This window comes from Crocodylus porosus, unplaced genomic scaffold (genome assembly GCF_001723895.1).
Source record: "Crocodylus porosus isolate Cpor-Errol unplaced genomic scaffold, CroPor_comp1, whole genome shotgun sequence".
NCBI classification, from domain to species: Eukaryota; Metazoa; Chordata; order Crocodylia; family Crocodylidae; genus Crocodylus; species Crocodylus porosus.
The window spans coordinates 15,546,726-15,565,229 of record NW_017728886.1 but is presented as its reverse complement, the minus strand read 5'-3'; the positions used below and the strand labels follow the sequence as shown (position 1 = coordinate 15,565,229).

Below are 18,504 nucleotides of genomic sequence, written 5' to 3'. Positions count from 1 at the left end.
CCTTCAAGAGTAAATTGGATGCTTATCTTGCTGGGATCCTATGACCCCAGCTGACTTCCTGCCCTTTGGGCAGGGGGCTGGACTCGATCTCCCGAGGTCCCTTCCAGCCCTAATGTCTATGAAATGTACTGGTGAGGTATCCAAGCCACTTGGCACCCAGCCTCAAGCTGAGATCTCTCTCTCTCTCTGAATGCTTCCTTTTTCCTTTTTCTTTCTTGATATAAGGGCATGAAAAAAATCTGGAAGCCTCTCTCACACAACGTTAATCTACACCAAAATTTGGGGCACCATGGTAGTTTTCAGTGCCAGACACATTGGACAAGTCTCTGCTGCGTAAGTCTTTGCCTTGATCCAGGGCCTGACATCAAAGGCAACACAGTGGCTGGGACAACAGGACAGCTATCAAAGTTCTTGGATTAGCTACACCATCCAGCTCCTGAAGGAACTGCTGTAGGATGATCCGGTTTAAAGAAGCCAAGTGTATCTTCAGTCTAAAATGTCTGTCCTTCCCCAACTGAGTGAAGTCACAAAAAACTATACATTAAGAGATTACATTAGCCAATCCCAAGACCCCCCCTAGGCACCAAATGTGAATCTCTCTCTCTGAAAAGATGGCTGAGCAAGATGCAAATTTTTGAATCCCTTAAGGGAACTGGTGTAACCTCTAGGATGGAATAAAACAAGCATCCCCAGATGCTCTAACTACACTATGAGCTAGTCACTAACCATAATAGACTAACTAGACCACTAGCTAAGGTAGCTAACGCTAGTTCAGTTCATCTCTGCTTTGACAGTGAAGAATTTTACAAGGTTGGAGGAATTTCACTGCTTTTTACAATGAAACCAAGGGCATCACCCTACCACAAAAGTATTCCTTCAAGCCCAGCATACAGAACTTTATTATACAAGCTCTGCAGCTTCATGGTAGAGGCAAAAATCCTATAAAAAGGGATGCAGACAGGCCCACAAAGAACCTTCACCAGAGTTCTTCCCCACACAAACTAAGACCACATCACTCAAAGCTTGTTTGTACAAATGTATTGTGGTACAACAAAATACCAAAGTCACTGAACAATATTTTAATATACTCAGACTACACTTCTGTCAATTATGATGAGCAATGGTTTTAAAAAAGAATACCTAAAAAGAACTTTTACTATGGTACTATGAAGCTGTATTAAATCTTTTAAATATCTGTACTCTCGGCGCTGCAGTTCTTTCAGAGGAACCTAAAAAGACAGTCTTCTTTATGAAAAGTGTCACAGCCTATTCAGTAAACATTGATTTATATTCCCCATGCAACTATTTTTCATTTCCTTGATGGGGGTGGTACACAATGATTCCAACACAATTCTGGGAGTAGTTTGTTAATTAACTGATGCTGTAAATGCAACAGTAGCAGCTCAGAAATTGTTCTCATGGGTAACGTCAAAAACAACTGTGGTGGAACTTGAAAACACTGATGAACCTGAAAATTATATCTGTAAGATCTGGAAAGCATTCATAACAAATCACAAATAATACAAGAAACTTTACATCACATTTCTATACTTCCCTGATATACTAAATATGCCTTTAAGTTCAACTACTCAGTTCTGAAAACAGAAATATTACTTGTGGAAATTTCTTCCTTAAAACTGGCTCATTACACTGAGTGAATCAGTACAAAGGACAATAGAAAGTAAGGTGCTGAACCTGAAATCAGATACTTGTACACGTACTCTAGAGGAATGGGATGCTACACTGATGCAGGCATTTACTAATAGAGTGCCAAATGTAGAATCCAGGTTCAAATACTACTCTGTCTCAGGTTATGTTTACATATGTTATGTCCTAAATGTGGAGAGACAATTCCCAAACATTTGTTGTAAAGAAACAAAAACAGATGGCGAAAAGAAAGAATTTTGTTATGAATGCTAATATTGGGACAAACAGGCTAGGGGGTGAGGAAGGGAAGAAACTGACTCTTCATTATGCAGTTGGATGATCCAAGACCTAATTTCCTACATAGCTCAATCCACTGAATTACATTTACTGTAAAAAAACCTAAAATACATAAAAGTGGGAAAAACACAGATACCTTTACTCTTTCTTCAAAAGGAACTACAAATGGTAGCTCTGTCAAAATTGCAAGCTGTCGTTCTTCGGACACAGAAAGAGGTGCTGGCTCCAGGCCCACTTAAAAATATAAATAAAGATTCACTTTTGATAATAAAACTTACCTAATATTGTTTATTATACAAAAATCAATTTATAATGATAAATCCATCAATAAACTAAACATGTAAGCACAACTGATATACCTAAACAGAAGTCACAGTACGCGCCGATTTCTTAGAAATCCTACCTTTCTAAAGTATTACTGTTTCCACTGTTAAACTGAAATTTGAGTAATGTAAACTTGCTCCAAACAAACTGCAACACACACACACAAAATGCCATTGCATTTTCCCCATTAGAAATATCATGCTTTCTATTCCTTATTCTTTATATGTTGCTTAACACAAAACCCGCCCCCTAAACTCAACTTTTTGAGAAATGACCTAATCAAGCTAATCAAGAAGCTTAAGTCACAAGTGTCTGCATTAAGATGGCACCAAAGGCCCCATTCCATTGACCAAGGACTCCATATCTTAGAGTAGTTTACTGGACTGTGTTTTCATTTAGGGAGTCTGTTTTCACCCAGCATACCAACTCAGGTATAAACGCCTTAACAGCCAAGCCAGAGCTCACTGAAATCAAGAGGAAAGACTCAGTTATTTCAATGGGCTTTGGATGCTCAAAAAAAGCACATCTGTCTTGTGATTGAATAAACATTCAATCACTTTAAAAAGTGAAAAGAATGGCAAGAAGTTACATAACCAGCTTCAGCAAATACCAAGATGATGCATGCAAAGACAAAAAAGGCAAAGGACAAGAGTTGCACAAAAGCTGCTCTGGAACGTTCTATTATCCAGTAAGGAGGCATTTCAGAACCAGTTCAACTCAGCGTTTTGCTAATTCAGGTCACAATCCTACTCTAGTCTCAAAGAAAGACATGTATAGGTCAGACAAGTTTCTTTGGGTAAATCCAGTATCTTTAATTAAACCAACTAAAATAGTTGGAAAAGTTCTTCATTGCAAGCTTTAGGGTACAAACACGCTTAATCAGGCTGAGGAAGCATCTGCAGCTGGTCTGTGCTCTTCCTGGATGGAATAAAAGAGCATGCAGGGCACAACAGATATAGAGAAAAGGAACAACGTGCAGGAGCACACAATGCTACTGACATTGCTCATATACTTGATGGTGCGGTTAAAAGTCTATCTAGATCCAAAGCTGAAGACCCAGACACGAAAGCCCCAGACATTTTTGCTTTCACATTTATCATCAAAGCTGAGAAAAAACCTGGCTCACAAGCAAAGCGAGGCTTTGCAGACAAGGTAATAAAGCTGAAGTAAATGGCACATGTGACTAATGGGGCCAAGGAGATTACAGCAGCACTTGCAATTTTTTCTTTGGCATCTGCCTGAAGGGTGGTGGTGCCTGGCCGCCCTTCTGCAGCTGGGCACCACATCAATGATCATTATTAAAGGGCATTGTACTTTTTAATTCCCCAAATCACTTCTAAGTACAGATATTTTAAGAAGTGATTTAATGTGACATGACCCAACATATTAGTACACTTGATGAATACCCACTTTTGGCAAATTTCAGCAAGGCAAGCCCTTGGAATTTTTGATAAAATACTTCTTTAAGGTTACCCTTAGTTTACTCAGTAAACATTTTTAATTAAAGTCAGTGTGTGCTGCCTATTAAGCTAAGGGTTAAAAGCATTTTAAACAGAAAGTGCATGTACAGCAAAGGTAAACCACTACCCAACTTCGACAGTTCAATTATTCTGGTCAATTAGTCAATTTTATCTGCATTTCTCCATCAAGGTTTCCTTCTTTAAAGAGAAATATGGGATGGAGTCATCAATACAGAGGACATTTAGAACTCAAGAGTCTGCCATTTAAGTAAATGAAAAAGCACAAATAAACACGGCCATATGTGTTCAGAGGTACTTTCACACTAATTGGCTCTAACCCATATGAAAGCAAGTGGGATTAAAACAAATCATACGCACATTGTTATGTGCTTGTTTTCACACAATGCTTTTTTTTCATTGTGTTTAGTACTCACAAAAGGTGACATTTCTGAAGGCCTTTGTTTAGCCAAAAAGCAACTGCACTGGCAACTACAAGATGAGTTTCCATATACAAATGTATCTAATCCTGGACCTAGTTTAGGGGTAACCTTTTAGGTGGGAAATCATTACCCTGATCCACTGTCCGATGCCAGAAGCCATAAGTTTCTTCAGGTAACTGGGATAAGAGTAGTGATATCTAGAGGCTCCCAAGTGGCATGGGAAGTAGTGACTTTGGAACAAGACATACCAGGTTTCAAAACAAAGTTTACTGCGCTGAGAGATCTCATTTCCTGTGGATTGCTTTACCACAAAAGACCCTCCAACTGTGCTGAAGGCACAAATACCTCCTGAGTAAGTACAAGAAGAATGTTCTTTGGCTTTAATCAAACATGTCACCAAAAATATACTGAAACCAGAATCAATAACTCTTTTCCAGTCTGACCACATCCAAAAGGAAAATGGTCTAAGGCCACAGTGTGGAGTTACATGGAGCTGGAAACTGATATAGCTCTCTGAGTGGGCTTCTTGCTCTACTTGAAGCTACCTGTCCCTTGGTCTCCCATACGGAAATTTTTCTTCATACGAAAATGCAGGACCACTCAATTTGAAGTACTGGGATCCCAAACACGCAGCATAGCAAACACCTTGCAGAACCTTACCAATACTGACTGGTGGAGCAGCTCGCTGGACTTTAAAAGCAATATAAAGTTTGGCTTGGGTCACCTTGGGCAGTGCTAGAACAGTCCTACAGGCAGCTTTCAAAGGGACATAAGCTAAAGTGAAAAAGGACAATCTAGATTCTGAAACTTCACATCCACAGTGGAATTATACCCACACAGATAGCAAAAAAAAATTCATACTAGTGATTTTTACCAATGATACCTCCCTACTTAGATGAGACCATAAGCTCTAATCCTGTGAAGTCTTACTTAATTCAGTGCAGGTGAAAGGTTCTGCCCAGAACCTCTCCATGGCCATATTTTACACATTTCTACACCTAACCCACTGCAGCAAATTCAGCACAAAGTTCACTTTAGCATTCAAAATCTCCACCATGCAACAAGTATGGACCTTTAGGGCATTTTTACATGTGGGGGGAAGGAGGCGGCACTTTACATTACAGTGACTCAGAGTGGCTAGTTCAATGAGCTGTAGTTCAATCACCCCGGCTACCATTTTGAAGCATGGGGGCGCTGATATACGAGACGTGGGGGTGCTGCTGGAGCGCGGTAGTTCCATGCTCCAGCAGGCTCAATTAAATTGAGTCTGCTTTGATGAGCTACAATTACAGAGCATCAGAGTAGCTTCCGCACTCGTGTACTTTTAAACTAGTTCTACTGCTGCTTGAGGGTGTAAGCTTATATGCTTTAGTTATACATTCACTTAAGAAAATCTATGGCCTTAACAAGCATTTTGCCCCAAGTGCAGTAGCACAAAAATTTAAAAGAAGTGGGAATAACAACAAAGATTTCAGAAGCAGCTGAGTATGAAGTGACATATCTCCCCCATATATAATAATTATGGTACCTAGAGCTCTTCTGTTATGTTAGCAGGGAGCTTTTTAAAACATACCATTCATAAAAGCTAAGATTCAATGGGTTGTTTACAATGTTGTTTTTATACATAATATAAATTATATGCAGACACATGCACATGCACACTATAATGCATGATGTCTCTTATCATTTCTGCCCCTAGGAGGACTGAAATAAGCAGAAATGTTATCAGGTGAACTGGGGAAAACTAATTCAATTAGGAAGTGAAAGATGTTACAATGTATACGATGTACATATGACTGTATACCAGTTAATTTAATATTATACCAATCACATTCATATTTCAAATATGTAAATACAGATAACTGAAAAAAATAAACTGTTACTGGGCACCATTTTGGCTGACACAAAACATCTGAGGAAACCAAAGCTTTCATGAATTAATTCTTACCACTACTTCTAAAAAAAAGGCAAACTGAAGTGACTTTAGTGCCTAATGTTAAAAAATGATGCAGAAGTATCTTACCATCTAAAGTAGACTGCAGGGGTCCTATTCTTCCCATTCTTCTGACTCGCCATACATGTCTGGCAGATGGCACATACAGCTGAGTAACCTATCAAGTTAATAAACTTTATGCGTAAACATTTCAAGAGCTCGTAAGCCCTAACTCTGCCTTCTTCACGGCTACGCCTTTAAATATGATTGTAAATAATTACTGAAATAATACAAAGTGTAATTCACATTCTGTTCCTTCAATACTCTTAAATTTAAGGAAAATTACTCAAATTAAGGAAAAAATGAAGCAGGAAATAAAGATCCTTTTACAAAAACACAACCCCAATGGTGAATAAAAGAAATTTCTTTTTACTTAATTTTTTTTTTTTTTTTTTTTACTTAAATTTAAGATGAAGGCTATTTTTGGAAGAAATAATACTTTGTTTTAAAAAGTGTCTTTTATACTCAAATGAACTGGCATTATACTATATTATATACCAGTGATGCTCAACCTATTCATCCAGCAGGTCAGATGTACAGTGCCTGGCCATACAGAGAGGGGCAGGTGGCAGCCTAGCCCTGATCCAGCTGTGCAGAGGGAAGGGGACTTAGCCCAGCCCAAACCCTGTGATGGAGGAAGTGGGGGAAAGGGACAGGAGTGGCAGGAGAGGGGGGAATGGCCTGGTCCCAACCTGGCCAGGTGGGAGAAAGGGGACGTGGGTTAGACCAACAGAGGGGAGAAAGTGGGGTTCAAAGATGGCATGGCCTGGGCCCGAATATGCTGTGCAGGAGAAGGCGGCATGGCCTTGCCCCAAGCTAGCCACACAAAGGGAAGGGACCCTGGCTCTAATCTGCTCTGGCCATGTAGGGGGAAGGTCATGCAGAGCTTGGGATTTTGGCAGTGGGGAGGGGTGGCAGTATTAATTGTCATTGCTCACCCGCCACTTAATTTTCCAACCCTTGGAGACCCCTGCAGGCTGGATTCCAAGACTTCGTGGGCTGCATTTGGCCCATGAGCCAAACTTTCCAGCTGTTAGGAACCATATCTTTGAGACAACTAGACCAGTTTACTTCAGACTTGGCTTGCTGCTTAGATCCTAGCTTTTATCTGTTGAAGTTATGATTCTGTATATTTTCTGATAGGCATATATTGGCATTCTCCAACACGCATGAATCCACACCCACTTTTCAAAAGCAACTGATGCAGTTTTGGCTTTAACTTCATTAAAGTCACCCAAGCAAATTTTTATTTCAGAAGGAAAGTTTGACAGACTCCACTATATTTCAGAGAAATCCTCTTCCAATGAAGTAAATCTTCTCCTACAAAGATAGGTCTTCTAGTGAGCCTCAGCCCCTAGAACAAATATTTGCTGCCTACTGAAATGCATCAAAACCCTGTGGGACTTTACTTATTGTTCACTGTAGCTGCCTGCAGACATTAAAAAAACACCCCAAAAACACCATGCTTAACCGGACGAGGCTCTGCAGCATCTATAATTTGGGCACTTCAGCAGGACTCTTTGGCTCTTTTAGCTAAAGCTGATTCAATCAGCTATTAGATCAAAATGCCAAAAAGCCCCACTAAAGCTCCCGATCTTTACAGACATCAGGTGAGCCGGGTAATGTAACACACCGTCTCTTCTGGGCATGCCCAGGGCTCAGTGCAGGAATGCACTGAGTTTAAAATAAAGGGCCTTTTTTGTTTGTTTGTCTTTGGTCTGCAAGCTTGTATCAAGTTTTCTTACATCCAAAGTTCTGGTAAATGGGTTCCACTCTCCAAAAGGGTAACATAACTAGAGGTAAAGGTATCTCATTAGGTGAAAGACCTTTCTGTGTTTCACAGAACTGCAACATCATTTCAGATTTTAAACTAGTTTAACTAATCTGTACAACATACTGACATAGTCTACAAAAGTAATTCCTGTATCTCATAACTAATACCCGACTACATATTCATGCATCTTATAATTTAAACTCTTGCATTAGATGTCACCTACCTGCATCCTTCCAGTCATTTCTTTCATACATAAAATCCAATTCCTCCCATTAAGAAGCTTAAACAAACTAGAAAGAATCACTTAAAAGATTAAGTTAGATGTAAGAAACATTATTATTACCTTATCTGCTTTAATGTTTTCTTGTTCTGATAACCAGTGGTTGGGTGGACAGAAATTTCTCCTTGTGTCTCTAGATTTCAACATTTTTACTAAGTTAGTGATGACCTACATGGTAGAAACAGATCTATAAGTTAGCACCTTAAACTGTATGAAGTAAAGGTGATTCTACTATGCAAAAAAATCTAAAGTAATCCTGCAGTGATTAGTTAGTTTAAAATTATTTCTTTATTTGTATTACAAACAACAGTATTCTCCTTTGTAAATACTTGATCACATTTTGTCTTAAGTAACTGAGAATGGGACAAAAATCATCAAAATAATTAGTTTGCTAAAGACCGCTTCCTGCAGATCATAGGAATCTTTCTCACACATAAAGGCACCGTATTGAGATGGCCTGGAGGGCCATCTCCAGTGGTGTCCACCATGGATCAGTGCTTGGACCAGTGCTATTCAGTATATGCATTAACAACTTGGATGAGGGGGTAGAAAGGTCAATGATTAAGTTCATGGACAATACCAAACTGTGGGGAAACACGGGGACACCAGAGAATAGGGCAAAGATTCAAGATGACTGTGACAAACTGGATTTATGGGTGGAATGAGATCGGATGAGTTTTAATAGGGAGAAGTGCAAAGTCGTTCACCTGAGTAGGAAGAACCCTCACCACAACTATATGGCAGTGGTCCACTGGCTGGCACAGCATCTGAACAAGACCTGAGAGTCACAATCAACTGGAAGATGAATATGAAACAACAGTGCGAGCCAATATGAGCCAACAGGGCAAATAAAACTCTGGTGTGTATCAGCCGATGCGTGGCCAACAGATCCAGGGAGGTGCTCCTTTTTCTCTATTCAGCATTGATGAGGCCTCAGCTGTGTTCAGTTTTGGGCAGCGCACTTCAAGAAAGATGTGGATAAGCTCAAGAGGGTACAAAGAAGGGCCACCCATATGGTTAAGGGTCTGGAGGGTAGGCCCTATGAGGAGAGACTCTGAGAACTGGGGCTGTTCAGTCTGAGTAAGAGAAGGCTGAAAGGGGACTTGCTAGCCACCTACAAATATGCTGGGCAGGAGCATCAGGAACTAGGAGAGCAACTCTTCAGGATGGCACCTCAAGGGAAGATGAGCACCAATGGGCATAAACTAACAGAGGGTAAATTCAGGCTCGACATAAGGAAACCCTTTTTCTCTGTAACGGTTACCAGAATCTGGAACACACTCCCAGCAGACGTGGTACAGTCACCCTCCTTGGAGGTGTTAAAGGTGAAGCTGGACAGGCACTTTGTCTAGCTCGTCTGAGCCAATAACTTCCCGCCCATGGCAAGGGACTGGACTTGATGATCTTACAGGTCCCTTCCAGTTCTATGGTTCTATGATTGTACAGTAGCTCATGAAAACCAAAAGTAACTATACTAGTAATAACTAATTTATTTTATTAGGATGATTTAGAGACAAAAAAAGCATATTCTACCAACATACCAATATTGCAATTATTACAGTACATGAACACCCAAACTTGTCAGATATAAACAAGTAAACATAATCCTACATATATTTAATATAAAAGTTTTTAAAATATCATACTGATACTACAGCATATTCAATAAACTTATATGCCTCTCTGAATGTTGTTTTCACTTTTAAGTTTGACAAGTTTTAACACTTCTCTTGTATATTACTTGTATTATACCTGTATATTATTGAATCCACACATATCTGGCAAAACTTAAGCCAGTTCAAGTAAAAGATGCAGGGCCATTTCAATATCAGGCAGGGGATATGAGGATGGGTGAACACAAAGCTATTTATGTAACAAAACTAGGAGGCTGGGGAAAGCATTTATCCTGCTCAGCTGGTTGACAATTAAAAGACTACAACAACAGCTTCACTAAAACTAGGAATAGCCAGAAAATATCAAACCAAAAAATAACCTACTACCTACAGGACGATCACCCTATCCCATTCTTTCATCCCCAAAATGGGGGTAAAAACACCAGTAAGAAAGAAGCAACATTGTAGCCCCACCTAAATATTATAATGGAAGTAATCGGAAGCCTTATAGTAGTATGGAAGTAAACAAAACAGTTTCTTCTGCTACCAAAACTAGGGATCTACTTTGCCACTTAAAACTCTGGCATTTTCAAAAATGAGCTGAAGACACACAAGCACACATGAGTGCTCACACATGAATGCTAACAAGACAGGTGTTATGAGCAATAAACTTAATGAACCTTCTATAGGTCTTTGTGTCTACATACTAAACAAATGATCTTTTAAGATGCAGCATGTTACAAGGTCTTCCACCCTGGAAGAAGAGTGACAGAAAATGCTGTTTAGAACTATCTGATTGAACTGGAATTGTTATCATTTTTCCCTTAAAAAAAATCCAAAGGAGGTTTGGGGAGACATTGAAGTTACATGGTCCCATTAGCACCCGGCTTCCAAAATCCAGAAAGAAATATCCCACACAAAGTAAAAAACTGTGCCAATAAAATAGCACAAAAACAGTTAAAGAACCTTTAAAAAAAGTTGCGATAAATTTGGTGGGACTGGAGTTTCCTACAGAAAATTCTGCATTCTTTGGAGAAAAGAACCCTCAGTAAACAAAAGGTTCCTTTTTCATATTTTCAAAAAAGCCACACAACTGAGATTTCCAACTAATAATACAAAGCAAGTATTCAGAAACCTCAGAAAATATGTTGTTGATCTACTGCTTTAGCAGGATCAACTCAAGGTTTAGAAAAATCTGTCATTATCTGACAAAATGTGATTTCCTACATCACACTTTATTGGGTTACTAGTAACTTCACAAAGTCCCTTGGAAAGATTCGATACTATGCACTGAAATTTTCTTGCCAAAACAAGGTGTCCTTCAGCTTTGACAACTGAATTTTACCACTAGTTAATTATATATCTATAAAAGTAAAGTAGTACTGCTTTATAATTAAACAAATATCTGGTAAAAAAGAGCCTTAAACATATCTTCTAGATTTATTATTCTGATAATGGAATACAAACCCATCTTTTGAGAATGGCACACTGAAAAAAGTAAGTACATTCAAATGATTTTTCTAGAGTATGAGAATGACTGCCTATTATTTGCATACCATTCATCTAATTGTCTTGTGTGAAATTTGACAGTAAAAAAACCTGACATTTGAGATGCTAGAAGGAAAACAAAATGTTACAACACTACTAGAAGTTAGTGAAAAGAGAATGATTACATATGATCAACTAAAGGGCACAAATAGAAGATGACATGGCATAAACCACACACATAAAAGTGTCCCTAACATGCTGTCATGCTAGAAAAATAGACATACCAGGGTCTCAATTTGTGACCTTTAAATTGAAAGTTTATTTGGTAATTTAAAGACAAGTAATTAAATTAAATTGTGCAAACATATATTAGATCAATCTGCACAAATTTCAAATTCAGTGATGCATTAGGACTGTATTCAATGCAATCAAAACATTATCAGTTACTCTCACTGCTACTAATGCTCATAATGCTCATGCTCATAAGTGAAATGTGTTGTAAAATCAGGCAGAATGGGTTGGATAGAGGCTATGGAAGACTTGTAGAATGAATAAGCATTCCTTAATTAGCCCATCAGGTTAAGTGCAAGCATTAATGGGCCTTTCCTAAAGTCTAGCATGACATCTTTCTCCAAACATGGCCAAGAAGAAAGTTCCATTAGCAATATTAATACAAGCTTAGTTGATCATTTTCATTCAATTAACTTCTTTCAATTAAATAGATAGCTTGACAAAGCAGTGATAAAAGACCTGAAGGGACAGCTGATGACTCGAACCGAACATTAGTGTGCGAGAGGTCGCCAGTATTAAACGGACTGTAAATCTAGCATTCAATTTGGAAAATGCATTTCTTCTGCTCCCACTCCTTTAATGAGCAATTTTAGCTGACTAGATGTGTTTGCTGCAGAAATTTCATGGCAAGTCAAGCACTCTTTTTTTTTTTTTTTTCTTTTTTACGCAACAGTTATATTCTTAGGTCTTTTCCTGCCAGCATTCTCAGCTTCCCTTACTTAACTCAAACCTTAGCCTGGGAAAACTGGTTAGAAGTACATTACTAGTTATCAAGGAACAACCTGAATGAATTTTACGTTCACTAAACCATATTCACCCCTTTTTCCCACCAATGTAGTGTCAACAAGACTCAGTGGAGCTGACTGACATGAAACTGGAGTGACAGCACCGAATTAAGCCAACTAAGGCCCCGATTCAGCAAGGTACCTAAGTGTTAATATTAAGTTCATAAGTCATTCCCCAATGTTACCAGAACTGCTCATATTAAGAGAAACAAGAAGTTTTTAGTCATATCTTTTACTGGACCTGTTTTGAGCAGGGGGTTGGACTAGATGACCTTCTGAGGTCCCTTCCAACCCTAACTTTCTATGATTCTATGAACCGTATAATTAGGAGAGATGTTAGACAAACGTTTGGGCAGAAAGTGCCTTTCCACATGTCTGGACAATTCATGTAGTCAGTTGCATGATTAGCTACTTCACTAAATTGCAGGCTAAACGTTCATATATATTTTCCATACCAACTCCTACATAAATCAATTAAATGTAAAACAACCAACCAAAGCAAACCAAAAACATACTTGTCAAACCAAAATTACTTTTAAATTACAGTTACCAAAAATATGACTATTTTGCTAAGCAACAATATATTTTGCTAAAACCCAGAATTCTTTTTAAAGTCAAGGTTATTTCCAAACACCATGTTTCCTAAATGATCGTATCTGCAACAAAAGCACGTGCATGAAATTAATTGCAGCCAAATACTCTGATGTTACCAGTAAAACATGTTTGAACATGCTGACTGTTTAATTCATGTGAAAAATTGACATCTAATACCTTAAAGAGCTGAATCCATCGTTTTTGTTCCGTTTGTATACACTGCTGCATTTCTGTGTTTGTTGTGACTCCTACACTTCGAAATGCTGCAATATATTCCTCACGCACTTCTGGTTTTGTTTCTGGGTAAGCCAATTTGATGATTCCCAAACAGGCATCTCGAAGGCAGCGTGATAATATTACCAGTTCTTCTAATGTAAAAGGCATCATTGATGATTGTCTTTGACCTACAGCTAAATAAAGGTTAAATACTTTCAAAACAACATTTCTAATATTTGTCTTATTTTCATAGCAAAAATGTTGTTTTTTTTATTCGTTTTAAGAAAACAAATATTGATATTTACACACACAAAGTAAAAAAGTGACAGAAAGAAAACAAAACACAAACCAAAAGGAACTGACATTAATGCGAACTGCATCCATTACTGTCTAAACTACAGTAAAATAATGGACGCTAATATATTATCTCATTTTTGTAACATACTTAATGTTCAATTAACATCCCTTGGCTGATTTTACAAACCTTCTTTCTGCAGAACTCTTTTTGAGATCAAAATAAATTTTGAGAGAGTGAGGCTTGCCAAATCAGATCCTATGCAGCAAGCTTTATGCTCTTACCTTCTATGGGATCACCAAAGAATTCATTATCATGAATAGAAATAAGTGAATGACTAAACAAAGAACTAAAAAGGTAGAAGAGAGGGATGATCCGACTGGAGTCTTCTAAAGACATTGGAGACCCTCTTGATATCACTTGAAGTAATGGCACCATAGACCTTAAGATAAAAAAACAAAATAGAAAATAGTTAATTGATCTTCTAGTTTTTAAGGAAGATTTAAAACTTCAGGATTTTAGTCAAAATACTACAGATTAGTGCTCCATTAAATAGCATAAAGAGTATTCTAATTTTAACGAATGATAGGATCTCTGTGGGAGAACAATACCCTGCTTTTGTTAAATGGGATTATTATTTATAAACTCTTATCAACATTGTACAGAAGTAAGCACCTTATAATCCACTTGCATTATTAGCATTCTTGTTTACAACTGGAGAACTGAAGCAAAGATGCTACCATAACAAGACTAGGTCAGAACTGGGAACAGAGCTCAGGTCTCTTTAAGTATCAGTCTAGTGAAGGGGTTAATCTACATCCCACTGGCTAGATCCAGCCCATGGAGCTGGGAGGGCTTCAGCAGAAGTCCAGCAGAGAGAGACTTTGCCCGAGCCATGACTGTTCAGCAGCAGCTTCATCCATGTTGTGGCTGGGAGAAGTGGCAACGTCCTAGTGCCAACCTTGGACAAAAACTAGGTCATTCTGACCCACCACAAGAAGTGTTGCTGATCATTGGATTTAGCCATAAGATCATCGTTCAGATCTAAAAATCACCTCAAGGAGTAAAGAGTACATCACTACCATCTCTACCACATTCCTAAACAAGATGCTAAGACGGAAGTCCTACTGGTACTCTGCACATATGATATGCTATGTGATCACCAGAACAGTGCTGGACACGGGGTTCTCAGGAGTGTTTGAAACTGAGACTGTGAGCACCCTGAAAAGCAAACAGACAACATTTCTAAACAGCAGCAGCAAATAGGTCTGGCTTATTTCTTGATGGTGGTTTTGGGAGTGCTGCAGAGATGGTATACACATACCTAAAAGATCTTTTCTACCTCTAATGTGACCATAATGACAGATTACTTTAAATTGTATATGAATAATATAAAACATCACAAGGATAAATGATATAATATTTAGATTCTTAAGTACCAAAACTGCATTGGAAACAGACATGCTAAATTCAAACAATTCAATTTTTAGCAGAGTGATTTTATTTCATTTTTAAGCGATGATTAAAAACAAAATGCAACTCCAACAATTCTGTACCAATAAATATACATTTATATCTAGGAGAAAGTGCAAGTTGGCACACACACATATCATTGAAGTAACTTAAGGTATGCTTTGTATTTACAAAGCAAAGCAATTGCTACATCTCAGGCTGAATAAACTCAAAGTTGGAAGACAAAGATGTTTTTAGCAAATAAACTCTGAGGTCAAAGGCCAAAGCCTATTAACCCAGAACATGAATACCCTTTTTCACCCCCACGCAAAGATAAACAGGAAGCAACTTCAATTTCTCACGCTGACTTGTACCAATTTATTGAAAATTTAAACAAAAAGATACAGCCAAAAAGATAAAACCAAACTGCTGAAAGGTAAACCATTTCAAACAGTTACAACTCTTTGGAACCATTCCTGTCACTCTCTTTTCATCTCCTCTCATTTTCCTTTTTCCTGCGTTACTATTATTCTCCCACCTATCACTGTAAAACATTTGATTTGCGTGATTTACATGATTTTACCACCTTGTATTTTAGAAGGGAGGTAATGGTGATTTTACAATTCTGACACAAATATACATAATTTATTCTGGGAAGTTAGGCCATCTGCTCCTTAAATGAAGTAATTGGGGAGGGGAGACATAAAAATAAGAACAGGACACTGAGAAGAAGGGAAAAGGGCTTATTTTTTTGCCACAGTTGCAAGCTTTATGCTCTCTGCTTTCAGGTATAAATTTTTCTTTTCATGCAAAATTAGCTACGATAAAGGTTAGGGTGTTGATCTAGGAACATGCTGTTTGTTTCAATGACCCGTGCTCTGCATTCCTGATCTCTGGTCTAATCTGATGTCCCTCACATCAGGAAGAACCAACGTAGATGAGAGTGCTTTTCTTAAATTCCTGCTTCGAATTTTTAGATAGTACTGTCAGTGCTTGTTCAACAGAATCAACATAATCTTCAGAAAATGTAAATATCATTATCATGTTCAACATAAAGACATGTGAACTGTTATTTTAAAGGAAGTTTGTGATACTTCACTTAGCACATACCTCTAATTAAACACCAGCCCTATTCCCAAGGCCCTTTAATGTTTTTACTACATCAAAGCCTCAATTAACGTTAATGGAAATTTTGCTGGCGTATAAATAAGAATCAACCATAGAAATTTTTTCTTTAAACTCTTTTTTTTCAACCTACTGCATTTTTTCAAGTGTATCACAAGGTCTTATTTTCTTTTTCATTAGGTATGCCCTATTGTAATTTAAGCTCAATGAATGATATAACACGTACCCTGTAATCATTCGTGTAGTCATTGAAGAGATTAGATACCAAAGATGCCTTAGGAACCTGGCATTAAAGGCTAAGCTGTAAAGAAGCCTGAGAGAGAAAGGAAACAGGTTATTGCAGAAATCAAGTTTGCCCACAAAATACAATATTTTAGCTTCCCTTTTCTGTCAAACCTTTCCCTATATGATATACATACAAATTAAAGATACTTTTAGTTACTTCTTTACTGTATACTTACATTAAACAATTCAAACTCTTTTTACACAAGGGAATAAGAGTGCCCCATGAAAAAAAAACCACGATATGTTAAAGACCTCCATTCTGCAAGGACAAGTACACAGATAAATCCCTGCACCTAAACTATATTAAACTCTGTATCAAACCACTGGATGGGACCCAAGCTTGTGCTCTATCACAGAACCGAGCCCCATATTAAACAAGCACAGCACACCTTAAACCAGAGGTTTGCAACTGGAGCATCTCAGAGTGCTGCTGTAGGCTGAAACTGCGCCATGCATCTTGGTTTTCAGTAGGTATGTTGGAGCTGAACTCACAAGTGGCTGCAGCAGAAAGGCACTCCTGCCAGGCTAGCATTACGTTATGCAGGCACGCATGCCACTTCTACTGCAGCTCTTCTAAGCCGACATGACTCGTGAAAACAAAGGCATATGGGCAGTGGCGTCTATCGTCAGGCTGTGCTGCCACTGCAGGGCAAAATTGTGCTGCGTGACTCGGTTTTCAGGAGGTTTGTTGGAACTGCTGCAACACCCTGTTGGTCTGCTCCCACTCACCTTTCGGGCCTCATGTGTCCTTTTACACACTCCGTGCACACATTTTTCGCACCCCCTTGGCCTGATTATACACCCTCAGTGCTTCCCATGCGCTGCCCAGCACCTTGTCTGCCAGTTGGGCATCCTGGGATTCTGTCCATTAGGGCACAAGGAATGGAGTTGAGAGGGGAAAACCCTGGGTTAACTAGGGAAAGACCTTGGCCCAGGGGTTTCCAGGTCTCAAATGGGAAACAACTCTAACTAGGTTTGGGTCACTGATGTGGTTAAATTTACCTTAATAGCACAGAAAATAAAGTAGATTTTTAAAGTACACAATTTTAGTTAAAAGTAGATAAAATGCTTCAGAAAACTAACCTCTTAGAAATGATTATTTCTTTTTAAATATATAAATACTACTTTTTTCATCTGATTTAATTCTGTGATGCAGGATTAACTGCATTTATTTTTCCCCACATTATAATGACTTCTTGGAATCTTGCACAATGAGATCCAAGGAGCACTGTTTGTCCTCAAACACTCTGGCATCCATTTTCATTGCACGCACTTATTAAAGTACATGCCTGTCTGAAGGCAGACAATAGCCCCATGTTTAAAACACAGAAAATGGTGTGCACTTTCACCAATTTAGCTTATCATGCCATGATCACCTTTAAAATAATGTGACAACATCAGATGCAGAGAAGGCATGCCTTTCTAAGGTTCCAAGTCCAGGCCGTCTTGCAGATTTTTTTTTCATGTATCGCCTAACACACTGCCTTTCTGATCCATCCACACAACTAAAATGCTCATTCAGGCTGCCATCATTTCATGGCCACATATAACCATGGCACAGGGAGTAAGAGCCCTGTTCGGCTTACAGCGTAAGGTGTGACAAATGTTAATCAGCTTAGCGGAGCAGTCACAGGGGCCCACACACCGCCTTGGCCCTGGCCCTGGCCCTGGCTGCTCTGCGCCCGCCCCAACTAGAGTGGACCAGATCCACACCAGCTGCGACACACGCACACAGCCCTGGCCCTAGGCCACCCCATGCCCACTCCAGACCTGGCTGCCCATGATGAGCTGCAGTGGCTGCAATGGTGACTGGGCAGAAGCTGTGGCTGGGCGTGGGGGGAAATTGGCCACCTTCCCCTTGCCAAGGTGTCTCTTGCTGCAGCCGCCTGGAGCCTGTGCCCAGGCTGCCCTGTGGCTCTTCTCCACTGCGGTCACCACTGCTGCCAGCACTGCCTCCGGGCCACCCAGCAGTGGCAGTGAAGAGGAGCTGCAAGACAGCTCAGGCACAGGCTCTGGGCAGCTATAGCAATAAGTCCTAGACGAAAAAGGGCTGGGCAGTGGTGAAGAGGAGGTGACCACATTTTCCTTGTGCCCAGCAGCAGCTTCTGCCCAGCCACCACTGCTCATCATGTGCAGGGCAGCCTG

General features: G+C 39.2%; 1 protein-coding gene across 2 annotated transcripts in view; it reads right to left on the bottom strand.

The window, feature by feature from the left end:
• The window catches only part of UBE3C (ubiquitin protein ligase E3C), a 107,550-nt gene that overhangs the window by 44,394 nt on the left and 44,652 nt on the right, over positions 1-18,504 (bottom strand). For both annotated transcript variants that reach the window (XR_002100141.1, XM_019530583.1), the window contains exons 11-16: positions 16,301-16,387; positions 13,782-13,939; positions 13,164-13,396; positions 8,279-8,383; positions 6,192-6,279; positions 2,081-2,178 (exon numbers count right to left, since the gene is read on the bottom strand). Coding sequence is in view for 1 of the 2 variants with exons in the window: in XM_019530583.1 (XP_019386128.1) it covers positions 2,081-2,178; positions 6,192-6,279; positions 8,279-8,383; positions 13,164-13,396; positions 13,782-13,939; positions 16,301-16,387 (769 nt within the window). In the remaining variant the exon portion in view is untranslated. The remainder of the gene's footprint in view (positions 1-2,080; positions 2,179-6,191; positions 6,280-8,278; positions 8,384-13,163; positions 13,397-13,781; positions 13,940-16,300; positions 16,388-18,504) is intronic.